Below are 27855 nucleotides of genomic sequence, written 5' to 3'. Positions count from 1 at the left end.
ACAGGATGTAGGGTCAAAGCAATCCTCCATGGTTTATTATTTGGTCACATCCTTCAATTCAAAATTCAAAACCCAGACTCGCTCAAATGCAATGTGTTGTTGATTAAAGGCACTGTTTAAAAATGTTTTTAGCTATTAAAAGAAAAAAGGAAAGAAAAATCAGTTGCATGGGCCTACGTGCTGCCACAGTCTCTGATATGAATGTATGAATATGCGAGCTGTTTGGAAAACCAATATGATGGTTGAAATTAATGCTATTAAAATGCTTTGCGAAAAATGGAAAACTGAGTGGCCCAGGTAACAATGCAGTGATATTTTCTGTAGACAGCAGTGTTAACCTGTTGAGGACAGATTGATTTCGCTACAACATGCATTTCCCATAGACACTCGCCCGAGTATACTCGGGACTCGTCCTCAACGGGCTAAAAATAAACAATTCAGTGTACAGTTTATCACCATGGGGATAGTTGTCCATTGGTCTCTTGAAAGGGATTGTTCAATTTGCAAAATGTTTGTATGCTAGGGTGTTTTCTTTTTGTTTTTTATGCAATTGAAGATCACTACACTGAGAAACTTCAACTCTCCTACTTGGACATCAACACTGACTCCGACATCAACACTGACACAGACACAGACAGACAGTGAAACTAACACTGACACAGACACACACTGACACTGATGACTGATGGTGATACAGAAACGGACAGTGAAACTGACACTGACACAGACACTGACACTGCCATTGACACTTACACTGACACTGGCAGTGATTGACACTGACACAGACACTGACATTGGTGCTGACACAGAATTGACATTGTGACACTGACTCAGACACAGACACAGATATTGACGACACTGACATTACGTAATACTCTCATTGACTGATGCCGACTTGTACACTGACCCCACCCACCGATGCATCAGTGATAGAAGAGATAAAACTGATACGGGAATCTTACATGTTCCAGTCGCTGATCTTGAGGGCGCTGCAGAATGAGAGGTTTGTGTTCGTAATTGTGCAGCGTGAAGTGGTTTCTTCTCCTCGTCTGTGGGGCTGGGGTCGTGACCTTTGTGTGACTTCCCTGAATAACAAATCAACAAGCAAAACATGAAGAAAAAAAAATGCTGATTAGAATTGAATGTTTTTAAAAAAATGAATATCAAAAATATATCACAGTGCATGCAATGAAAATCCATATCACAAGAGAACACTTTGACTGACAAATTTCATGCAGAGAATAAATATTAGCATAATCACAGAATCACATATTTAGCTGTTTGCAAAATGGGGGGGGGGGGGGGGTGGCATGTTACCAAAGACCAAAGACTGTGTGTTGACAGGTATCCGAACAAAAACAGCATAGCAAAATCAATTTTTTCAAAAGTCATAATTAATATTGCACACTTTTGAACGATACTTTTGGATGAAGCACAAATTGTTTCATGATGGCTAAAACATTGTGAGACAGAGTAAGAGACAGAAAAAGCCTGGCAAGTAAAATCAGTGGAGCAGCTTCAAATCAGCCCCCATGAGATAAAGCATATATTCTCCTTTAAATCTTTATGTGCCACGTTTGCATGCTCAGTCGATGGCATTCCAAGTTTGCATATTTTGCTCAAACGCCCAAACCCGCCTCAAACCGATCGATAAATCACCAAATGCCACAGTAAAATGAAAACGTTTCTCACGATTCCACTCTTGTCACATGTACAGTTGTAGCTTGCATTTTATGTGGTGATGTACCAAGCTGTGTTCCCTACCGGATTTGCCAGTAAATTCTAAGTTTCTGTCACTGTTCCATCTGTGCAAAAGTCTTTCCTCTACAATAATGTATCTGCTCATTATTCGAAAGAAAAACAATCATAGATTTGTCATGCAATTTACATCAAAGCAAAGCTCAGTTTTTTTTTTTTGTACAAATTTCCTCTTTACATGTCCATGATGACAACATTCTATGAAAGTTACATCAATTTGTAAAGAAGAAGGCTTTCCCAAAGTATGACTACATTGCTGTCTCAGAATAATGTGGCACACACAGGGGGTTCAGACCATGGTGCACAAAGAGTTAACCCGTTCCGTACTGAATTCTGAACTCCCTATAAGGTTAATACAAAGACCACTAGCTTCCCATAAAGAACGGGATCAAGGAAAGAAAAAACAACAACATTTGATTTACCTGCTACCATGTTACATCTATATAAAGTGTAGTGTAGAAACTTGTATCAAACATATCAGCATTGCTCTCTTGATACACTGCGATACTGCACAGGAATAAACGTGAGCGCTGACATTCAGTCGTATCCCCCGCGTCATTCTATGGTGACCTTGCTTCATGCGCATACTCCAGACACAATTTTGTCTCCTGGATGTAAGTGCGTTTCCTGTCTCGTTCAATCCCAGATATCCTGGGCTATTAACAAACTCAAAATGTCCCTTCCCCCTACCTCCCTCCCCCCCCCCCCCCCCCGCTATCTAACACAAGCTCAGTTTACAGCTCTTCATGTGCTAAAGACAGAGATGAGCGCATTATAATCACACGTACAATCACCTCTTTCCCTTTAAAGCACGGTAGCAGGGAGGTTATCTATGCACAAATCATGCTTTCCGCACAAAGTTTTTCCTCAGTTGCATGGGGAACGGGGAAGGGGGGAGGGGTAAATGAAAAAAAAAAAAAAAGAAGTAAAAGTGAAAAAAGGTTTGGAGAGCAGTCTTGTCAGTCATTTATTGAGGGGCTGTGGACTTGTGGGACTGCAGTATGCTACGATGAGTCAGAAAAGATGAAATAGAGACTGGTTCAGAAATGTCACATAGTCTGCCTGCTTCCTGCCTCTAACAGTGCCCTTCATACTTAAAGGCAAAAACAAAGCGCTGCAAATGCGGTACATTAATTTTCGCATATTTTGCGCCACTTCTGGCTAGCGCAAATTCTATAATCCGCGAAAAATATCTTCACTATTTGCTCTGCATATTTTGAATGGGTTGACAATTGTGCAGCTGGAATTCAAGAACACGCAAATATGTTTTTGTGTTGCTCAGCACGAAAAATAAATCACACAAAAATATTGATGTTTACAATATTCATATGCCTGCAGACCTGTCAATTTCTGTTCTAAAATATATAGTAATGCACAAGAAATGTGTGAAACAGTGGCATAATATTACAAAATTTCAGTTGGGTAGTGACAAAAATGCAAAACACTGACCAAAAGTTTGACCAGAAGTACTACAGTCTCAAAGCATATCTGATCTGGTCGTGGTTGCCGTGTAATTTATCATCAATGATCAGTACTCAACAAATCGGGCCACAGCACTATCCATTGCTCTTCCACACTAGAGTGAATGACATGCAGCTTGTTTAAAAATATAATTGCTAGGGCATGATCAATAATCACATACAGTTGAACCTCTATTATCCGGCCTCCCTTTATCCGGATCTCTCTATTATACGGACGCAATCTCGCCGTGATTTTTTTTTTTTATATAATTACGGGAGGAAAGGGGGATTCCCAACTCCATGAGAACTCCTACACAAACACACATGAATTACATATTATACTTGATACACTTCTTAATAATTATTTAGGTAAATCATCCCAAGAATTTATAAAAGAAAATGATTTCATTCTTGCAAACACAAACCTCTATTTTGGGATCTGTTACTGAGTGTAACAATGAAAAGGTTGCAGTATACACATTACTACATGTGGTACTACAATCAATGGGCTACATCAGTACATGTCTATGTACATGTATAAAGCATTGAGTCTCCAGTATCCGGCCAAATCCCTTATCCGGATGAGTCCCGGTCCCGACTTGTCCGGATACAAGAGGTTCAACTGTATTATAAAATGGACTTTAGAATCCCTGCAATCTGATTGGTCAATTGTCATACATTGATTTGTACAGATCCACACTGAGCCATGTGTCCCGTAAAATCCGAACGCATGGCTCAAGTCTTGTACAGTGTGGTAGGTGTACCGGACGCATGAGGGGGAAAATGGTTGTATCTCATGAATTTACGGGCCCATTTCATAAATCAAATGATGCACAGGCCTATTTAATGGATCAGTGAGAATTGGATGCTCTCTTTAAAGATAGGGAATCCCATTTGCATGCCTTAAATGAAGAGTTGCATAAATACAGTGGTATGTTGAAGAGAGTATCATTTTAGAAACTCCTATAAAGTACTGAAAGTGGAAGGTAACATTTAGTACATTTCTATTGACCGTTAGATTTTGAATTGAATACTTTTCGGGGCTCACCGTAAATTCCAGTACATTACTAGGCTACCTTTGCAGACCCTTGCACTGCATGTGTGTCCATCATGTATATTTTGTGAAGAAAGTTCATCAAAACTTTAATACAAACATTTCTATATACATTCTTGCCACACACTCTATACGTTATTACATCAGCTCTTATAATTTTACATTTGTGTTTATAGATAAAAGATACAGAAGACTGCAACAAAAAGGCTGAAGTGTGGCTGACACACAGAACTACTGAGTAGTTGAGTTTTGTGCATTATTCAAATTGTAGATAACTGTTGACTTCCAAATTTCTCAGCAGTGGCCTAAACAAGTCCCCTGAGGTTCATTGTTTTGCTGCATTTTGGGAGGTCTGTAAAAGGTATCCCCTACCTTTAACATTGGAACAGTCTAAAACAGTTTAAACAGTTCCAAAGTTAGACTCGCGCATCCAATTCTCACCGATCCACTCTGTCCTGTGCGTCATTTGTATAATGTTCTCCCTACCCACTACTGAATAGGGAGGAAGCTTCAGGAATGACGCACGCAATAAAATTAGGTGCTGCTCGGGAAGCTTCTTGTGATCACAGAGCAAAGAGGGCTGTATGGCATCACTATTTGAATTGGCCCATTAGCTATGGTCACCTACACTCTACAAATTAATCAACACTTTGTTATCCCTAAGAATATTTGATTCTTCTCCCAATGAAACATAATCTTCAACTTCAAATGAAATGATGGAGATATAGAGCAATGCAAGATATAAGCACAGAATGTGTTGCATGCTCTCATCTTTCTCCGTACCTTCAACTCCTACTATAACTTATTTTCTGGATCTACAACAAATTGATACTATTCCGTCTCTGTGGGTTTGTTTTGGGTCTTTATTTTAATGGAAGCATCTAAAGAGTGTATGAGAATGAAAACTTGTTGAGTGAAATTTAAATTTCTTGTCTTCAGGCAAAAGTGATGCATTATATCTCATCAAAACTGGATGTCGCTATCAAGTGAAATATATGAGTATCACTTTCTGTGCTAGAGACTTTGGATACTGAGTATAATGCTATGAGGCTTTCTGTAATAAATGGTACTCAAAGCACACAAAGGGTTAAATGATTCGAACTAAGGATTTTTTTTTTTTTCTGAGGAGTTTTGAAAACATGCTGACCCACTCTTTCATGTGCGCACAAAAAGAAGAATTCAAACTCCATCACAAAAGCTGAGAAGGCATTATTGAAAAGATACTGAAATTTAGCATGTTCACTATTAGTATTACATATTCTAAACACACAAACACTAAATATATATTTCTTCTTTTTTTCCTCTTTTTTTTTGGGGGGGGGGGGGTCCAAACTTCTGCTCAGCTGTCCACACCCCTGTGTGAGTAGACTAGTCACATGAAACAGGTTCACTTTTTTTATCACTCTCTATCTTTCTCTCTTTACCTTTTTCCTTGTCTCTCTCCCTCTCTATCTATCCCTCTAACTTTATATCTACCTTTCTATAAATACCTTTCTATCTCTATATTTATCTATCTTTCTCTCTCATCTTTCTGTCTCTAAATATCTCTATAAATATATTTCTGTTTTTTTCTATCCACGTGGGATATTATCTATATCTCCTTTATATTTTCTTTCGAACGTTTTTTCTCTATATACATATCTGCACATCTTTCTCTCTTTCTCATCTCTCTCTCTCTCTCTCTCTCTCTCTCTCTATATATATATATATATATATTTGCCTATCTCTGTCTCACTCCTTCTTAATACCTACTTCACATTGTGTTCGTTAAAGTGTGTCCCCTTCTAAACTCCTTCTCTTCTTTATTCTACTTTTACTTGCGACTGAAAGTGGAACAGCATTAAACAAACAAACGGCGACATTATTTCTTTTTTTTATCAAGGTTGACTCCTTTTGATTACAATCATCACCATGACATCTTTTGAAGTGGACTGACAGTACCTACGTGACAATCATCACATACACAATACTAGTATCTCATCTCATGACTGAGACATTTTTCTTGTTTTGTCATATTTTCCTTTTAGAAGATAAGAGACAAGAGAGCTTGGGGGAAGGATGGGGGCACAAATATAAAGGGAAATAGATTTTGGGTGATATTGTCTTATAAAGCCAGTTTGTAATTAGCTCAGCATGTATACAATGTACATTGGTACTAATGACTTTAATTTCAATTTTCTCAGTTGTTTTGATAGGCACTTCACTTGTTTTCAAAGTGGCATACTGCATAGGCTTGCACGACGTAACAATTTGTAGATTCATGTTCAAGTAAAGAATGAACTCACGTCTAGACCAGAATAGTCCATCAATTGACATCCTTGCAGGTATCCATTTCATTGCTTTGTATTGAATGCAACAACAACCTTTTTCTTTTAATATTGCCAAATACCAGGTTTGCTGTCAGAAGTGGATGTGCTGGCAACACACCGTTTCGATAAGAATCACACAAACAATCATCACATCACAGAACTGATGCATATCTCAGTGAATTAACAAACCAAAATGCCTGCTGGTACAAATTAACTTTTTCTGCTTAAGTGCAAAATGAAATTACGAACTGGTCTATTCCCATGGGGTCTTGTTTTGTTTTTCTATGATTCAGAGGAAATATCCCAGGAAGAAAACAATAATTATTGGAAGCAAACTGACTCCAAATTTGTCATGTGGATTCAGTAAATGCCTACATACTTTAGTAGTACACATTTATGATAAAGCTTTCAAAAGAAAAATTGGACTACAAACTAAGAGATGTTAATTTTATTTACACTAATGACAAATACAGATTCCTTAAATGTTTGTGAAATATGTTAAAAGTAAATATAATGCCTTACAATTTCTGAAAGAAGTATGCCAGATGATCTGCCATTATGCTATCAAAAAAAGAGAAAAATTAAGCTGAATTTTCTACATACAGTCAAACCTGCCCTAGCCAACACCTGTCTATCCCTGCGTTCACATTGGTCCCCGCGACGCGGGGAAAGTCCCGAGCTGTGGGACTTTCTCCTCAAAAACCATAATGTGAACACTCGCTGGGACTTGTCCCCTCGTCCCCGCGAAGCAAGTCTAGTACGGGGACAAGATTTGGAGGGGAGAGTGACCTTGGGGCGCAATTGATAGTGTCCAGCTGTGGTCATCAAATGTGCGCATGCGCTATGCCTGGATTCAAGTGGCAGAGCTCGCTCCAAGCCCCAAAATGCCCCCACAGCTCGGGGACAGATGAGATACCAATGTGAACGGTCAGTCGTAAAAAAGATAAGATCTGTTGTGGCTGTCCCCGCGTCGCGGGGACCAATGTGAACGTGGGGGAAGGCAACCACCTGCCATGTACAGCCACTAGAAAAACATCTTCCCAAAGTCTCGATGAATCTCGAGAAAAACTGTGAATACAGGCAGGGTAGGAGGGGACCGTGTGTCTGGACTTACCGGTCTGGGGAACGGCGCCTCGTTGCACAGCTTCAGAAGGTTCTCCACGGCCGACATCGACGACTTCCGTCGGTTCTCAATCTCGTCCAGGAGTTGGTTGTAGATCGGGTAGCAGCCGATGGGGCTCATGACACACACTACCTCTGGGAGCCTGGGCCCATCACCAGGGGGCTAGATTGGGGTGGGGAAATAGATGGTGACACAGGGGTATTATGCATAATAACCTCAAATACATTACTAGTAGTATAGATAAATTCATTACATTGATGCATGTCAATTTCAAAATGAATGTTTTTGTTCCACAGCTGCAGTGCAGTGATCTACCCCCAACCCTTAAAAAAAAGTACACAAACATAACAAACACAAATACACACACATACACACACACACACACACACAACACACAAATCTGATCAAACCTGGGCTGAGGTGTTTCTATAAAACTTGTCTAAAATCATTCAAACAAAAGCAAGAAAATGGTTAGACTCACTGTGTACCTTTCATAACCATCAAATCCCTTGGCGTGATGTACTAAAATGTTGCCTAGTTCATTTATGGTACAGTTCATTACATATCAATTTTCCTTCTGTTATTCTTATTTTCATATTGTGAACAGGGCCCTGTTTACAAAGAGTTATAATTGATTTCTATCATTTTAAAAGTCTATGGCAGCCTGTGTGGTATTTTTTAAAGGGAATTTACAATTGATGATGTCTTTTGATAAAACGGGGCTCATGTCCATTAACTGGGAGCGATGCACGTTATTCCTAGGGTAAGTCACTCCAAAGCACACAAAGTCTGTTTACCTAGATGTTCTTTAGTCTGAAAAAGAAATAGGGTTTGGTAATTCAAATGTTTATGGTGTTATTCCAGAGGATCAAACTTCTGAAAATTCAATTGTCCAAAAATAAAATAAATTTCATCATTTGGAAGGTTTGTTAATCCAAAAATGAAATATAAGGTTCATTAACTTTGAAGGTTCGTTCATCTGGAAACGAAATTAAATTTATTCTGAAAGTTTGATAGTAAAAAAAAAAATGTATAACAAGATTTGGACTAATGAACTTTATGAATAACAAACCTTTAGACTAATAAACTTATGGAATAATGAACTGTAACCATGTTGTGCCCAGAAGCTTTGCATCCGCACTTCCTCACTCGCCCACTCAAACTTTCCTCCCTCTAGGAGAGTAGCTAGGCAACAACTGTACATGATATCATACACAAGCATATCTTGCTCTAAAGCAGCCAGATTAAAGGCAGTAACACTGAGGGAGTGAAGGCTAAATATTATAGATATGGCAACTGTAAATTCAGACATTTTTGCAGTACATTAATTTTTGCATATTTCACACTACCTTTGGCTAGCGTAAATTCTAGAACCAATGCAAATATCTTAGTCCCTATTTTCTTTGCAAATTTTGAATGGGTGTACAATTGTGTATCAAGATTTGAAGAACATGCGATTACGTTTTTGAGCTGCTCAGTGCAAAAATCAATTTGCATAAAAATACTAACAAGTACAGTACTACAGAACATTAATCACTGCTCATACTCGGTACCACCTCAATCCCAAACTGAGCTGTGATCACTGGCCTAATGCAGAAAAATAAGATGATAATGATGAAAATTATACGAAAAATGACAACAAAAAATAACTAGACTCGGAATTTGTCAAGACTGACAAATTAGGTGATCCAATTTTTTTTTTTTTAATCAATGATTCGAGTCCTGATCGCAATAGGCATGACCATATAGGTTTCATATGTGTTTAGAGACATTGGCCGTGTGATATTTGGATTCTCATTTACAAAAGAGAGTCAGGTCTACCATCTTTGGTACCAAATTCGGTATAAACCAGGGAGGTACCTCCCTGGTATAAACTATAACGAAGATACAGAATGAAGTACATTTGCCCATTGACCCAACTTTGCACAGCCAAGATGGCATCTGAGCAAAAAGTGGTTATTTTGTGAAATGATTCTTGTAACATGGTCTTTGCGTGTGCAAAATATTGGAAAGATAGGACATGTATTCACCAAGATACAGGTTGAAACATTTATGACCTTTGACCCTAATTTACATACCCAAGATGGTGTCTGATCAAGTAGTTGTTATTTTATGAAATAATGTACGTGACATAAACTAAACATGTGCAAAATATGGGGGTGATAGGGGCTGTTTTTCTAGAGTTATTGCAAAGAAAGTTGCAGAAAGAAAGAAATATCTCAATACATCGAAGATAAGTTTGATTTCAACCAAGTTTTTTGACGTGATCTCGGCGTCGTATGAAAAGATGGAGCGAATACCGACGATAGCCCAAAGTCTCAGCTACAACATATTAAAATCTGGGAGAAATTCACCGAGGAGTAAGTGAGCTAGTGCTCGATAAAGACCGTCATGTCAATTTTCATTTCCAGAAAAATTCCCTCCCATAGAGATAACACGTAAACTGGTTAAATTTGACAAGGTTACATTATATCCATTTTCACGAGGTGAAGACATCATCCGATTAAAATTTTGATGAACAAAACTTAAAGAGTGTTAAATTGGCTACAACATACTAAAATCTGGAAGAAATTCACCGAAGGGTAAGTGAGCTAGTCGTCGATAAAGACAATCATGTCAATTTTCACATCTAGAAAAATTCCCTCCCATAGAGATAACACGTCATAACGAAGATACAGGAAGAAGTAGATATGACCTTTGACCCCACTTTGCACAGCCAAGATGGCATCTGAGCAAAAAGTGGTTATTTTGTGAAATGATCCTTGTAACATGGTCTTTACGTGTGCAAAATATGGTAAAGATAGGACATGTATTCACCAAGATACAGGATGAAACATTTATGACCTTTGACCCTAATTTACATACCCAAGATGGTGTCCGATCAAGAAGTTGTTATTTTATGAAATAATGTACGTGACATGAACTAAACATGTGCAAAATATGGGATTGATAACCATTGTTGTTCTTCATCTATTGCACAGAATGTAGTAGAAAGAAAGAAAAATAAAGAAAAAATTATGTTATTTTATAGAAATTTGAAGGAGGAGCATTAAAAAATCAGAAAAAGATAAAGTTAGGAAGGGAGATTAAGACTAAATAAAGAAAAAGAAGAAAAAAGAGTTTGGAAAAAAAAATAAAAAAATATTGGCAAGGGTGAGGCTCGAACCAGGGACCTTAGGATTACGAGTCGGATGCGCTATGCAATGACCTATTTCATGCTCCATAGGCCCTGTGTATTAAGCAAAATGACGCTGCATCGAAGCCACGTGCCATTTTCAACCAAGTTTTTCGACGTGATGCCGGCCTCGTATGAAAAAATGGAGGGCACACTTACGATAGCCCAAAGTCTCAGCTACAACATACTAAAATCTGGGAAAAATTCACCGAAGCATAAGTGAGCTAATGCTCGAAAAAGATAGTCATGTCAATTTTCACTGCCAGAAAAACTGCTCTCCCATAGAGATAACACGTAAACTGGTCAAATTTGACAAGATTACTTTTAATCCATTTTTACGAGGTGATGCCGCCATCCAATCAAAATGTTGTTATTACATTAATGAAAGAACATTTAATAAGCTACAACATACTGAAATCTGAGTGAAAATTGGCAGAGGATAAGTGAGATACGCCCAAGTAAACTTGAAAATTGATGACGTCATTTTGAAAATTTACTTTTTTTATTTTATTAAGAAATTTGATATCTTTTAATCACTTTTTCAGTATCGCCAACCCATAAACTGACATGTACAACTCATCAGCTTTCAGAATATGTAAAGAAAATGGGGGGTCACCGTCCATCCTGACGAGTAAAATCGGATTTAAAATTGGCGGTTTTTGGGCATTGTTGTACTGTATATCGCCATTGACGCGCGCGCGGAATTTCAACTTTGACAGTCCCGTATGACGTCATATTGAGTCGGATTGACTTGAAACTTGCTAGAAATGTTCCTTGACTTTTCAGACATCCGATAAATGTAAAAAATCGGGAAATTTCTGTTGCATATGAGCTGTACGTGCGTATATGTGCGCGCGCGTACGCGTCCGTCCAATTTTTTCAATTTTTCAAAAAATGCTGCAAATGGTCTGAAACGTGTGCAAAAAAAATTTGAGCTCGATTTGAACATTCAAATATTTTAACGCGCGCGTACGCGCACGTTTTAAGAGAAAATATGAATTTTGAGAATATGAGTAGAATGCGCATAACTTGAAATATATGTGACGTAAATTTCATTGAAAAACTCTATTCCATTAGTGAGATATGATTGAGAATGTGTTTTCATATAATGACGTCACAGTGACGTCACGGTCGACTGATCACTATTATACATTAGATCTGTCGTCTTTGGGACATGATACATATATGGTATAATTTTGAAATTGATAGGAAGAGGACTTTCTGAGCTAACCTCTACACAAATTTTGTCCAGAAATAAAGAAGAAGAAGAAGAAGAAGAAGAAGAAGAAGAACCAACAAAGAATCCGTACAGATACAGAAGGTGATCCGAGAGGATTCTCGGATCACCTAAATATGACTATTAAAATTACAGATAACAACATATATTTTGAATAAATAATAGACAAAATATATAAGGGATATATTATAATGCAACATTTACAAACACAAAAATAGTGATAGATAAACGCCTATATTCATAGGTCACATAAGTACATCATACAAGTAATGAATTGAATAAAAAAGAAAATCTTTTGCTTTTACATGTAAACGGAAAGGCTTTTCACAGTAACCAGCTGTGGTGATACCATACATTTTTGTTGTTGTTGTTGTTGTGAGACTTCTCCAAACTTCAAAGAAGTTTCAAAGTCCAAACACCCTCATAAGTTTGTGCCCAGAAGCAATCATCATATTAATCATTCTCAAGGAAGTGGGGGCTCAAGTGTGGGGCAAAAAAGAAGAGGGTCAGTATTGTTAAAAGACCAAAGGAAAGAAAGGTTGGAACAAAAATAGGTCAATGCCAAGTGTGAGACAATATCTTGCTGATCTAGCTGCACAATGATTCACAACTTTCTTCAAGAAGTGCAAAAAAGGAAGGGGGAAGAAAGCCTGCTTTCAACTTTTATCATCACGCAAAATAATGATTCATACAGAAGACAAATATCTTTCTCATTCTGTTGTGGTTCGCGATCTCCTTTAAAGGGAACTGATCAGCGGATATATATATTAAAGGGTACTTGTGTTGAATTGACCTTCATTCGCTGCCTAGCAAGGTACATTTGAAAACCAGAGCTAGCACAGGTCTGCTAAAACTGCCTGTTGGCAAGTACCCTGTGCATCAAAGCATGTTATGGTACAAATCCTATGCACGACCAGAAGGTTGACCTACAGTAGTCTCTAACCGCTTGACAGTCTTCTCTTCTTGCTATTACAAGAGTCTGTTGTTAGGGTGTTTGCTCACGCATTATGGGGATCCCAAAAGGTATTACAATTGCTAAAACCAAAAACAGCAGAACAGTCACACACAAGGGAACTATAAAGCAACTTACATGTTACCAGATAGGAGACCTTTGTTTTCCACCCTGAATGCATGTGTACGCGTGCTTAGATAAGTGTGCATAACAACAGAATGTTACACAAAAAGTGTTCATTGCTAGATGCCCATTAAGACATATCTAAGTGCTCATCCAGATTAAAGGGTCCTCCCACGTAACTTTTCGTTATGGGTAACCATTCATAATAGATTAAAGGGTCACCCTGGGTAACCATTCATAATAGATTAAAGGGTCACCCTGGGTGACCTTCTAGAGGGAAACATGCATGAGATTATAAAGTGTCATGAAAGATGAAAATCTACAACATTCCTCTCTGAAATATATCAGCTTCAGCTTTATGCTATCAGCTATCAAACTTTTACAAGGACAACACAGAGATAGCTCGAGAAAAGTAAGCAAGGACTTCCCTAGGTAACCCTGGGGAAAAAATAAAAGAATAAAACCTCTACCACAGCAAATATAGCACCTGTCAGCAAAAATCCCTCCACTAGCTAAATTTTAGCCGTCTTGCGTTCTATGCAAAACTTGCCCACCAATGACTCATTCTGGGATCTATGAAGTGGTTAGTATACACCTGCTGGATATTTCAGTAGAAATATTCACATTTTTTTTTTTTTTTTATCAGTACCTATTTCATATCATCAGACAATAGGGCGGCAAGGTTAGCTGTCAGCTGAACAAATGGGTAGACAAACAAAGCACTATTGTGTTCCCTTGCACTGAGTATGAGTAACTAGAGCTCTGCTGTTAGTGTCTGAAATGTTTATAATTGTGCCTTGATACCGCCTTGAACTAAATTCGAATTGAATTTGAAATGAATTTGAATTGAATTCAAATTGAATTTGAAGTGAATTGGAGTTGAACTGGAGTTGAATTTGACTTTGAATTTGAATTTGAGCTAAATTAGAATTAAATATGACTTGAATATGAATATAAATTTTATTCTAAATTGAATTTGAATTGAATTTCAGTTGGATTTGAATTGAATTTCAATTGGATTTGAATTGAATTTGACATGAATTTGAATTGAACTGGGAATTGAATTTAGATTTAATTGTTCCATTGATTTGATTTGATTTATATGGCCACTAAAGGAAGCAAAAGGATGCTCATTAAGCAAGCAACCAAGGGACTGACCACTATATAAAAGACCCCCTTGAGAAAGAGCCTTGTCGATGGGCACAACTGGCATAGCCAGGGGACTTGAACCTGGGACCTTGTGATCAATGGTCTGTGGTCTAAACCACTGAGCCATTAGAACTCCTGAAGAAATAAATGCCTAGTATTTGTGAGTATCCGAATAATTCCAGGCTAACATTTTTGCTGAAAAAAATATTGTTAAAGTTCTCTTTTTCTAACTCGGCAATTCCAGAAGAAGAAGAAGAAGAAGAAGAAGAAGAAGAAGAAGAAGAGGAGAAGAAGGAGGAGGAGAAGAAGAAAGAAGAAGGAGGATGAGGAGGATCAACATACCAGAAAGCGTCTGTTGTAACCATAGAGACGGGAACCGTCAGAGCTGGTGAGTACGAAGCAGAAGCTCTCACTGTTGTACTGGTCCACTGGTGCCCACTTGAAGGCGTCCGGGAAGCAGAACTGGGGGATAGCTCTCAGTTTGTCGGTCTGACTGTCACTAACCTGTAGTGGACCAATGATTAGTGAAAGACCAGGATGTTAAAATAAGTGGGCGTGGCAATTTGCTGTAGTAGTTGTTGTTGTTGTTGTTTGTTTGGTTTCAAACAGGTGTTGACTCTCTTATACTTCCCATTTACCCGTTGAAGACGAGTCCCGAGAATACCAGGGCAGGTGTCTATGGGAATTATCAGAGGTGGATCCAGGAATTCCATAAAGGGGGGGGGGGGGGGCACAGACAATATTTCTGGTGCTACTTACGGGTATCATCTCATTTTTTTCTTTCTATTTCTTTTGTTTTAACAGCAAATAAAGAGGGGGTGCGTGCGCCTGGTGCTCCCCTCTCTGGATCCACCTCTGATTACAGCAAAATCAGTCCATCCTCAGCGGGTTAAAGGTGTACACTTGTATGAAAACAACACATTAGATTTAGTAGTTCCATGGTACACCACCATGTATTCCTTCTTGGATGTTGAAATGGTCCTAGAATTAATGATATACTCAATCTTGGCATGTTGGCAAACATGTTCTCATACAATGGTCACAAGAATGGAACCAACCCATCACTAAAAGGACTACTTCACCTTCATTAACACAAGGATTGAGCGATGTAGCAATATTAGTAGAACACATCATTGAAAGTTTGAGGAAAATCGGACAATCCGTTCAAAAGTTATGAATTTTTGAGGTTTTTGTGCAGTCACCACTGGATGAGAAGACTAACTGCAGTGTATGATGTCACATGCGTACAACAGCATAAGGAAAATATAAAGAGAATTTCACAAAATTCTATATTTTGAAAAAAGTACACATTCCCTTGACTCGTTACTGACATATGTTATGGGTAATATTATTCCCATTGCCTTTAGAAAGAGGCAAGTCAAGTGCTCTTTTATTATGCGAAAAAAGTGAAAATATGTTGAATTTTCTTTACATTTTCTTCATACGTGTTGTACTCATATGACATCACGAGCCTTAGTAGTCTCCTCATCAAGCGGTTCCAACACAAAAATTTTTAAAATTCATAACTTTTGCATCGATTGTCCAATTTTCCTCAAACTTTCACTGATGTGTTCTACTAATATTGCTGCATTCTCTCAATCCTTATGTTAATGAAGGTGAACTTGTCCTTTAACGAGGACAGGCTGATTTTACTACAACATGCATTTCCCACAGACGCCAGCCTGAGTATACTTGGGACTCGTCCTCAAATCATGGAAACCTTGACAGAAAATAACATGTTATATCTTGTGAGACACAGTGCATGATGTTACGAAATGCTTGACTTGTTGTTTTTAGCTAGAATGACTCTTTGTTTTCCCTAAGATCACTTGGATGTTAATAAATGGGGGCAAACTCTTTATCGAATACATTGAAAAAAAAATTCTTACCTCATACGGAAACCGCCTCATCTCGTACGGCTCGTATCTTCTCGTCTCTTCATTCATCTGTAGTGACACGATGACAGCGTATTCGTAGAGCTTGGAGTACTGGGATGTCAGCCTGGGCTGCATCGTGCAGTAGACGGACGATCGTAGCCGCATGGCGCGTACTTGTGTCAGCCGCTTTTTGAGAACTGTAGCAAGAAAAAGGAGATTGAAGCGATTGATCAAATTATGTCAAAGCATCATACTAATCAGACCGGAAGATATCTGCAACTCACAGAATTAATGATGCTGAATGAAGACACACAGATACCTCTGTGCATATAACCTGTAATTCATATTTCTAAACATTGTATTGCAGGTGTATTCAAACATCTCACAAGTGGCCCATTCAGAGCCCCACCATACAGTTCCCAGTGGGGTGTAAAGACACTCCCTCGTGGTTCCAAGGCAACATCCCTTGGAAGTCCTCTATTCTTAGAAAAATAAACATATATTTCTTTTTCATGAGCGTTAAATATCAGCAGTTTGTTCTGGACCTACTTCAATGCCACAAACTGCTCAGAAAGTGAAAACTTATAGATGTCTTTTATTTCTTAATCTCCTCACACATAGGCACAGAAACTTGCTGAAGATTAAAAAAAAAAGAAGGAATATGACATTTAAACAATCTGATGAGATGAGGAAAGGAAGCATAAGACAAGGCATTGAAGAGAAAAAAATCAAGGAAAAGATGATAAAATACAGGAGAATATGATAATGATGATGCTGGAATGAAATAAAGGAGAATATGATTATGATAATGCTAGAAAAAAGAAAGGAGCAAAGCTAATTTTAGAGAAAAAGTTGATAAGAGATTAGAGAAGAATTCAGACAATGAAATATGCTATGTCACGGCTGATCGATACACGTATTGCATCCAGCATAAACTGATATACTGAGGATGAGGTAAGATAGGGTAGGGATGAATGCAATTACTGTCAAACGAAAGGAGCACTGTCACTTTCGGGAAATGTAAGTAAAAGTGTCATCACACCAGAACATCTTCACAATACTGCTGACCATGGGGGAAACAACAAGGCATGCAGGACGATGCGTGCAGCAACTGACGTCAAAGGGTGCTCCCACTGCCCACCCCATTTCCTCCGCAAGGACACCATACCACAGGGAGTGACGTCATAGAAGGGAGATACGATGAAAATAACAGGAAATTATGACTGGCTGTTTGCAGACTCTAGAATTGAGTACCAGCTGAAGCTGACCAAATCATGGCCGACAGAATTCACTCATTAGCGACACTCACAGAAACAATAACACACACGGAATGTTTGGATCTCAAATCCAGTTTTCAAACAAACTGAAGTAAACTCTTGTCAGTTTCTATATATAGAAAAATTATGCAGACATATATCCTGTCCCATCATGATGTGTAAGATTTGCTGTAAAGTGAGACCATGATACTAGATAAGCTCCTTATTCTAATCATCCATGTTACTTCATGGTTTAGGTTATTTAACCCTTAAGGGCACTAAAACTTGCTATTCTTTCCAGTCGGCATTCTGTAATCCTGCAAACTAAACCTAGTTGTAAGTAAAGTTAGTAAGCCTATGTTAGTAGCAATGTGCCTCAGTCCAACAAGAAGGCCATGTGACGCAATAGGGATCAGGTAATCTCTTTTTAAAGGACAAGTTCACCTTTATATACATGTGGATTGAGTGAAGGCAACAATGTTAGTAGAACACATTAGTGAAAGTTTGGGGAAAATCGGACAATCGGTTCAAAAGTTATGAATTTTTAAAATGTCTGTGCAATCACTGCTGGAGGAGAAGACTACTACAGTGTATGATGTCACATGCATACAATGATATAAGGAAATTAAAAAGAGAATTTCACAAAACTTGACTTTTTGAATAAAGTGCACATTTCCTTGACTTGTTACTGACTTATGTTCGGGGTAATATTATTCCCCCTGACTTCTGAAAGAGAGAAGTCGAGTATTCTTTTATTATGTGAGAAAAGTGAGAATATCTTGAATTTTCTTTATACTTTCTTTATAAAGTTGTACTCCTATGACATCACAAGCTATAGAAGTCTTCTCATCCAGCCGTGACTGAGCAGAAACTTAAAAAATTCATAACTTTTGAACGGATTGTCCGATTTTCCTCAAACTCTCATTGATGTGTTCTACAAATATTGCTGCATTCACTCAACCCACATGTCTATGAAAGTGAACTTGTCCTTTAATAGTTGACAATAGTTCATAGACATCCGTGCCAATTGGTAAACAAAGCCCACAGGCACGCAAACAAATCAGTGAGGTTAAAGATATTGTTTACCATTGGGAGCAGTGATTTGAAAAATGTTCAAGTTGTCACATCTGATCCATGCTTAGGTTAGTTGTATCCCAAAACATCCTACCATATAAGAATTTTGCAATAAAGCCTAGATAAAAGAAGATATCACTTGTTTTCTCAATGAACCATAACTGTAGATGGTTCATAATTTTTCTATAAACATTTTTATTCTAACTATTGTTTACATTTTGTATATTCAACAATACTTGACATGATTATACTAATTCAAATTTTTACATTAATTGTTTCTATCCCTGACTCGCATTTTAGAAGAAGCACTAAAGCTGGGTTTTTATTTCATCTACAAATGAGAATTTTAATACAAACTTTTAACAGTTAGTACCCGTCCTTGTACGACATTCAAATTTACCCCAAAGTCTCAGACCCCGTTTACAGTGCGAGGCTCGGCCGTGGCCGAGCCCAGCCCCGCTTCAGTGTAAACGCGCAAAAGGCCAAATGCGAGGCCAAAATTGGCCTCGCATTTGGCCTCGCTCTGGAGGTGGTCTCGGCCGCGGCCGAGCCGCGGCCGAGCCCAGCCTCTTCTTGGTGTAAACGCAAACTGGACCAAATGCGAGGCCAATTGCGCGGCCAATTTTAGTCTGGCTTCCAAATCCTCTGCCTGTATCTTTCGCTATTCAGGATATTAACCCCCTCAACATCGAAAACTAGTATAGTTTAAGGTGGTTTTGTCCTGCAAAGGATTTTTTCCTTCGGCAAAGGCCTTTGCCCGTACGGCGACTTCGTCGCCACGGAATTCATTTGGCAAAGGGTCTGAAAACCAGACAATACCAAATTGCGTTTGTTTACAAGCAGAGCGCCACTACGACAAAATATTGAAAGGTTTGAATCAAAAGCGCGGCCGAGCCCAGCAGTGTAAAAGGACAAAATTGCGAGGCTCAGCCGCGCAATTGAGGCCGGACTCGGCCGCGGCCGAGCCGCGGCCGAGCCCGGCCCCGCACTGTAAACGGGGTCTATGTACTGGTTGCACTTTAAAGTGGCACAGTTCTCAGAGAAACTTTTGATGCAGATCACATTAAATATACAAGCAGCACACAAAACTGCAGTTCGACATGCTTGTACCATCTATTGGATCTAAACTCTTTCAGGTAATACACGCTTATAAACAATGTCAATGGGATTTAAGTCTCCAGGGCCCCGTTTTATCAAAAAAATAAAAACGATTTTAAGTTTCCTTAACACACAGGCTGTCATAGACTTACAGTTGAAATCAACTATATAATCAATTTTAACTCTTCATAAAACAGGGCCCAGGTACCGCGGGGGTTAATTTCCAAACTCCAATTGGAGTTACATTGCAGTTCCAGTGCGATTTATAAAAGCTCTTATACATATGACATTATTGCCATAAAGCCTCTGTTCTCTTTGCCGCAATAGACCAGTTCGTAATTCCACTTTGCACATGAGCAGAAAAAGGTCATTTGTACCAACAGGCATTTTTTAACCCGTTGAGGACGAGTCCCGAGTATAATCGGGCAGGTGTCTATGGGAAATACGTGTTGTAGCAAAATCAGTCTGTCCTAAACGGGTTAATTCACTGAGATAAGCATCTGTGATGTGATGATTATTCGACACGTGATCCTTTAATATGATCCTTTGAAATGGATGCCTATTGAAATGTCAATTGATGGACTATTCTGTCATCTGGTCTAAATGCAAGTTCCTTCTACAAATTCCAATGCAAACTCAAGAAAAAAATATCGGCTTCAAGAGATAAATTTACAAAGCTGGTTTCATCATCAAAAATACCTTCAGATCAGGAAAGGCACAGAAATATTTTATATATCACAGAATTATGCCAAAGAGAATTATGCCATTACTCAAGAATCCACTTCATTGTCAAAAGATAGAAAGGCAGCACATTATGCACACACACATAAGTCCACAGCAATTCTGTCAATTAAAACATGCAATATATACAACAACAAATATGATGATACTCACACAATCCTGGCATTCTACGACCAGTCTACGCACAGACCAAAACACTCAATGACATCCTGCATCAGCATTTCAGGGAGACCATAGAAAGCAGTCTCTCTACCAGTGGTGATTTCTATGACATCACTTTCTGCTATTTCCATGGTGAATTGACAAAAGTATTAATGAAAAACAAAGTGGTGTCACTATTCAAGGTTTCATACCCCACGTCATAGCCAAGCCTTGTTTTGTAGTCCAGTCCAAACATCGCGGGCGTCAACAATCTGACGTTTTTTAGTACTCCGGTGGGAACCCTTCACTGGTCCTTGTACAAATGAGACTAGTCAATTAAAACCATCAGAGAGTGAAATAATTACACCCTCCCCCCATCCCCCTGTCCCCCAACCTCTTCCCCTTTCCCCTGTCAAAAAGGTTAATGAGGATCCTGCCATAGGCACCAGCACACAAGTAGAGTGGTATATATCACTAGCAGTACCTGTCATTGAGAGGAGGGGGTTCCAACAACACTGTGCTAACGATATTCAAGAGCTGCATGGCACAAGAAGTTTGTGTGTCCTGTTCTTTCTCGCTACCCCCCTTTGGATGCCTGGGGCAAAACCTATTAATGGGGAACCGCTAATTGGTTTAAAATTGACGCTAATTAGTGGGTCAAGTAAAAGGCCGCATTGATGCCACTGACATACAGCGTCCGGCCTACCATGTGTGCATATACACCTGTTCCCTGTGCATTACACTTTCTCATCGTTAATGGCTCGATCTACTGACATCGCTAGAGGTATTGGGATTAAACACCTCTGCATCAATTGCCTCCACATGTTTCTATGGATTTACAGAGAATCTTTGAGATAATTAAGTCCTATGGTGCTAGAACTGCTAGTGATGTGTGTTACCTCCAAGGCAAACTGTCTTACCTGGGAGGTAATGGGGTCACGTGCAAGACAAACATAGCTTTACAGGAAGCAAATTAAATTGGCGTGAAAGAGCAGACTTGTACATTTCCCCCATCTGCCATGAACAAACCTACAAAGTAACGAAACTGATCATTATCCTTTAACCCTATTAGTATCTTTGCCGCCTGCTTTGCAGACTTACCAACCTTGCATTAACTCTTTACATGCCATGGTATAAACCCCTTGTGTGGCACATTATTTTGAGACAGCAACATAGTCATGCTTTGGGAAAACATTCTGTATGTCAAATCTTTGTAACTTTTATAGACTTGTGTTACCTTCGACATGTAATATGTGAAGTTGTAGAGAAAATGCCAAGCTCTGCTTTGATGTAAATTGTATGATTGCTGTTCTTTCAAAATGACCAGTATATTATTGTATAGAGCTATGACTTTTGCACAGAAAACAGACTGTGACAAAATCTTAAAATCTACACGCCAAACCAGTAGGGAACACCGCCTGATATTCAATCACCACATAAAATGTAAGCTACATATGACAGGAATGCAATCGCGAGAAACGCTTTAATGATCCTACTGTAGCATTTGGCGATTTATCGATCGGTTTGGGCAGGTTTGAGTATTTGAGCAGAATATGCGAACATGGCACGCTGTCCACTGAGTTGGTTGTGCCAACGTGGCACATAAAGAGTTAACAGCCCTGCAGACTTATTCTGACAACTAGAAAGGCATAATTTTGCTGGGAAACAATATTTTTACCTTTCCTGCAATAGAAAGGTATTGTAATAAAATTTGGGAGGAAACTGCATTTTCATGAAAACCAGCAGTATCTTTGGTAAATAAAACAGTTTAAAAAGTACTTCAAAGAGTAAAAAGTTGGCATCGCTGGATTTGTAATACCTTGCTTTATAGGGCTACTTGAAACAGGACAGTAGTGGTACTTTTGGGTAGTTTTTCTACAATTCTCTTACTGCTGCAAGAAGCTAGGCAGCTTCAAGGCATTCTAAGAATGACATTGAGAAAGAGGAGATCTGGCCTGCGCTATAACATACCCATGGGCAAGTCTGCTGGCTATTACATAACGGTCCTTAAAAAGTTAATTTGTCAGTGACATAATGCTACGAGTGACCCTCAGTATAACAAGACAGAAAGAGAATGAGAGAGAGCAAAAGAGAGGGAGAGAGAGCGCGAGAGACCTGGAGAAAGAATGAGGCCCTTTCCTCACGACATACTCACATTCACCCACCAAGAAGCTGGCTACGTCTCTCCCTGCACACAAAACTGCCCGATGCACCCCTTCCGCTTCAATTCCTACTGTCCCCAGCACATTGTTATTTCTGACCTGGTCCCTGTTTCCTAATTTGGCGGCAAAAGACGTCAACTGATTACATCATCCCGGCGAAGAGCAAAGGTTCACCGACACTTCAAGCGCAAACAAAGTTGAAAGCCATTTCTTTTTGATCGACTCTTTCCCAAAAATATCACGGAAGAGGGGAGACAAAAATAATTCTGTACGCAGGACTGACATGAGTAAGTTGCTCTCACTCGGGTTTTTTTTTCCCCCCTTCGTACTCGGCTATTTCCTGAAGAAGTCTAGCCCCGCTAAACTCTTACGCAGTCATACATGTTACAGCTTATGGCACTAGTCTCCTTCCCAGGCACTGTCTTGACATTAATATTCTCTCAATTATGGAGCATGACGCTGAGAAAGTTTGATGACTATAATAATCCTAACCAAAGCCTTATGAAGTAACACAAAATAACTTCATTTTCAACTAGCTGTGAAGAAAGTCTGACTTCCAGAATGGAATTTGAAGGAAAATTAAGAAGAAAAAAATGTGCTATTCCTGTTAATTTCTAAAGACAGAACGTAGCATTGCACGATCTACCCTCTGCCATGACACAAAAGTAGACCCACGAAGATGACCTCCGGGCAACGAAAGAGCAGGGCTGAACATCACAATGGACGACGCATGGCCACCATGTGACTCACTCTGACCAAAATCCGAACATAACACGATTTTAGTGGACATCACACACTCTGACATGTGGATTTCATAGACACGCATTGGGACGACGCTACTGACCCAGCAGTTTACTAACACAATACGAGGCTCATGCTGCTGAAAATCATGAGTATCTTCAGCCAGGCTAAAGGTTGCTGCACTGTGGACTAATGTATGCATAGATGTTGGCACAGCTACAAAGCTTACGACTATCAAAGCAGACTCGAAATATCAATACAGGGTTGTGCCTCACTAAAGCCTGGATTATGGATGGATTATTTCTGCACAGATTCTGACATCACTGTCCCATGAACTTTCAAAATGAAAATTGGTAGAATACTTCCCCTTTTTGCTGACTGATGTACCATCAACGTGAAATTCAAGCAAGATATACAAAAACTTAAAAAGAAAAGAAAATGGATGAGAAATCAATAATTAAATTGGTCCCATTGTTCTGCAATGATGTGCAGTTTAGTAATAGATTTTGATTAATTGATTTGTCCAAGGAAAAAACAGAAGATAGCTGGGTAGCTTGCAACAACCCAAGCAGACTCTAAAACTCTGACTGGTTTTCCTTTTAATACTACAGTTTATGTGAACTGGGCATGCCCACATGCGAGTCAAATTTAAAGGAGCACTGCTGTTATTCATAATTACATAGAAAGCAATGACTGTGCAAAGTAGTAAAGCAAGAATTAGACAATCATTCTTACATGGAACAACAGCTAAACTAGCACTATGAAGATATTACATGTAATTTGCTTGGTAAGATGTAATTTGCTTGGTAAGATGTAATTATACAAGAATGTCACAGATGGAATTAAATACTGAGAAAGGATACAAATTTCGAGCTTTGATTTAATAACTACTGCATAAAGTCCCAAAGTATACTTTATTGTACAAAGTATCATCAGCTTCATGGTCACTATGTGACAATAAAAATTAATCCTTGAACTCTTTATGTGCCATGGTGGAAACCCCCTGTATGTGTGCCACGTTATTCTGAGACACGAAGGTAGTCATGCTTTGAGAAAGAATTCTGTTTTTCCAATTTGTATAACTTCTACAAATTTCTGTTCAGGTGGACATAATAGTGAGCAAGGTTAAAGCGGAATGCCAAACTTTGCTTCGATATAAATTGTATATGACAAATCTATTTTCAATTTTTCTTTTGAAGGACCAGTTGCTACATTACTGTAAAGGCATGACTTTTGCACATAAAACCGTGACAGAAACTTAGAATGTACACGCAAATCTAGTTGGGAATACCACTTGATAGTCAATCACCACATAGAATGCAAACCGTATGTGAGAGGAAAAAAAGCGCAAGAAACGCTTTCATTGTACTGCGGGATTAGCGATTTATCGACTGGTTTTGGCGGCTTTGTGTGTTGAGCAGAATATGCGAAGTTGGCACGCCGTCGACTGAGTCGGACGTGCGAACGTGGCACATAAAGAGTTAAGTGCTTTGAGTGACAACTGGCACAGTAAACCCAATAGTATTGTACACACTGTACTGTCACATAATTACTACAGTGCACTCCCGTTATAACGAACACGGTTATAACGAAATTCCGGTTACATCGAAATAAAATTTAGGGCCGCAACATTATCAACTCTATGTATTTTTATTGTTTATTCATTCGGTTATAACGAAATTTCGTTATAACGAAAGAAAACTGCCGGTCCCGAGGACTTCGATATAACGGGAGTCCACTGTATATCAATAACGACTGAATCATTAAAAAATAAAGTCCCTGATGACGGGGAAAAGGATAGGCCTAAAACATGACAAATCTTGTCTGGTGTCAAGGTTGCTCCCTTATTTCAAGCAAAAATCACTCAGTCTACATGTATATCTGCTAGTATTCCCTTTGACAAATCAGTTGGTTGAAAACTATTTCATACTGAGCTAAATATCATTGCAGATCAAACTGAACAAATGTGGATATGCATTCCCTATTTTTTTTTTTTTTTTTTTAGTTTCATATTTATCTTGAATTTGACATTAAGGTACAATCAACAAAAAATAGGGAATAGATTTGACTAGATTTCACATAAGTCCAGGGGGGTGTTTCATAAAGCTGCTCGTAAAGTTACGAGTGACTTACGAGCAACTGGTGATCAGTTCTTGTGCTGAATTATGGAAATTCTGATAACTTTAGCACATCAGAACTGATCACCAGTCGCTCGTAAGTTGTTTGTAACTTTACGAACAGCTTTATGAAACAGGGCCCAGGTGTCTTAGACAAAGATATTTGTGGAGAATCAAAATCTCATGCCAAAGAGGGTGACTACACCTTTAACGAAGGAACCCCCTTATCAAGTTGGACTGCAGAGCTGCCTTTAGTCCCACCTATTCCTAAATGATGCTTCCTCCCCTGAGACCATGGCAATGTTACATCACTACTTGATGGGTGATGTTGAACATTCATGAGCTTGCAACAGCAGCATTCCATGGCAAAAGTTCTTTGGGCCTTTTTTGTCTTTTCTACGTCATCCAGTTTCCTCTTTGTCAAAGAGCCTTCTTTACAAAGAACAGATTTTTTTTCTTTTTTTTAAACAGTATAAAAATTCCCTTTCATGCTTTTTATGTCTTTGGATCACTGTCACAGAAGACTAGCTATGCCAGAGACATAACACTGCAAAATTTAAGACATTTTCGGCATGAATCTTTCACAAATTGAAGCCAAAAATCTTTTTTTCGCCATATAAAACTTTTGCAAATTGCCACTTGCATTCAGTGCATTGTGCAGACAAAAATTTTTGAGCGCATGGTCCATCAGCAAATGTTGGCTCCTTGCAAAATTCACCAGTTTTCATGCTAGCAAAAGTTTTTGGTTTTAACAGTTTTGCATTCTGAACTAAGAAAAACGTACATCAGTGATATGTCAGTACTTGTATCATTGACTATCTGTATTTGTATTCATAGCATCATATCTCGTATAAACTGTTTGAGTCATAAGTTACAATTGTTCATCGTTAATGCCACCAATATCAGTTTTAGGACATCTGTAAATAGATCATATCACATAAATGTCACAATCATCTTTCCATCTTATATCTGACAAACTGTGTGTGACTCATCTCTCTTAATAGTTTGAAATGTTTTTATAGAGAAGAGAGTAAAGATAGAGCAACATATGTCCCCTCTTCCAGAATCAATTTGCAGAAGTTTCAAATATCAGATGAACTGATTAAACATTAGAAGGAATGAAGTCATGCTACATTATTTGCTGATAATTATATCATAAAACACAAATTCACTTTAACGATTTTAGGAAGTTTGGCTAAATCATTCTGACTCTTAGAACTTTATCTAGAGACAAAAAAAAAAGAAGAAATGTGAGTCTACTCAACCCTAAATTTTAGCATAAATATGAAAAAAAAAAACCACCATGAATATCAGTGTATAGCATAATTACACTTCATATGCTGCCCTCTATTGCTTGAAATTTTTCAGCCCTTTATAAGATAACAGTAATAGAAGGATAACAATACTTCAGAAATGTGTTTACTTTTGAAGGGATCAGGCAATTTTCCTCAAGCTTTCACTACATGTTTCCCTGATCACTATGCATTCTAAGAATCTAAATTATATATGTTGTGGAAAATTTGCAATCAATCATTTCAGCTTAAAAAAAAAGAGTGTGAGAAGAGTGGCATCAACCATTGTGTGCTTTTAAAGGGACTGTACAGTACTGGCTGAGGTGAGGATTCAGCTTGTAACGTTTTGCGAGATATTTAGGAACCACTCCATGAAACGTTAAAGAGCATACAATTCTAAGGGGAATCAAAAGTTTATTTGATAGAAAACAGTTTTGAAATGACAGAGATATCTAAAAACAAGGAAAAACAAAGAGATCCTTAAAAAAAGTCATGACCTGTCAATTTTATTAGGATCACTTTTTTAGATATCTCAGCCATTTCAAGGCCGATTTTCATCGAATAAACATTGAATAATTCTTGAAATTACATGTTCTTTCATACTTCATAAGATTTTTCTCATTATCTCTCTCAAAAAATGTTATCAATCTGAATCCTCACCTCAACCAGTACTGTACAGTCCCTTTAAAGTCGACTGGCACAGAAAACAAACAAACAGACAGACATAGCACTATCACCACTGTCCAAAGTTCCAGGCACAGACAGGGTTAAAGTCTGCAATGACTAAGAGGCGACAGATGCAGCTCACAGAAGTGTGCAAAGAGGCCACATTAATTGGAGCAAGTTTTGTTTGTGGCACACAGGGGCACCTTGTCAAGTGCGCGAGGAGGGTGTGGTGTTGTGGAGTAGGGAAGGAGAGAATGAATGTGTTTGACACTATCTAGCATACACACAGACAGATGAAAACACACAAAACACACACATAATACACACATGTATGAACGCTAACAAACTTG

General features: G+C 38.5%; 1 protein-coding gene across 1 annotated transcript in view; it reads right to left on the bottom strand.

The window, feature by feature from the left end:
• Positions 1–27855, bottom strand: part of LOC140235638 (uncharacterized) — a 162925-nt gene that overhangs the window by 12257 nt on the left and 122813 nt on the right. Inside the window, exons 5-8 of the mRNA XM_072315649.1 lie at positions 16230–16414; positions 14683–14844; positions 7696–7866; positions 963–1085 (exon numbers count right to left, since the gene is read on the bottom strand). Of these exons, the coding sequence (XP_072171750.1) occupies positions 963–1085; positions 7696–7866; positions 14683–14844; positions 16230–16414 (641 nt within the window). The remainder of the gene's footprint in view (positions 1–962; positions 1086–7695; positions 7867–14682; positions 14845–16229; positions 16415–27855) is intronic.

The sequence above is a fragment of the Diadema setosum genome, chromosome 12 (assembly GCF_964275005.1).
Source record: "Diadema setosum chromosome 12, eeDiaSeto1, whole genome shotgun sequence".
Taxonomy (NCBI): domain Eukaryota; kingdom Metazoa; phylum Echinodermata; class Echinoidea; order Diadematoida; family Diadematidae; genus Diadema; species Diadema setosum.
This window is presented reverse-complemented; position numbering and strand designations above follow the sequence as displayed.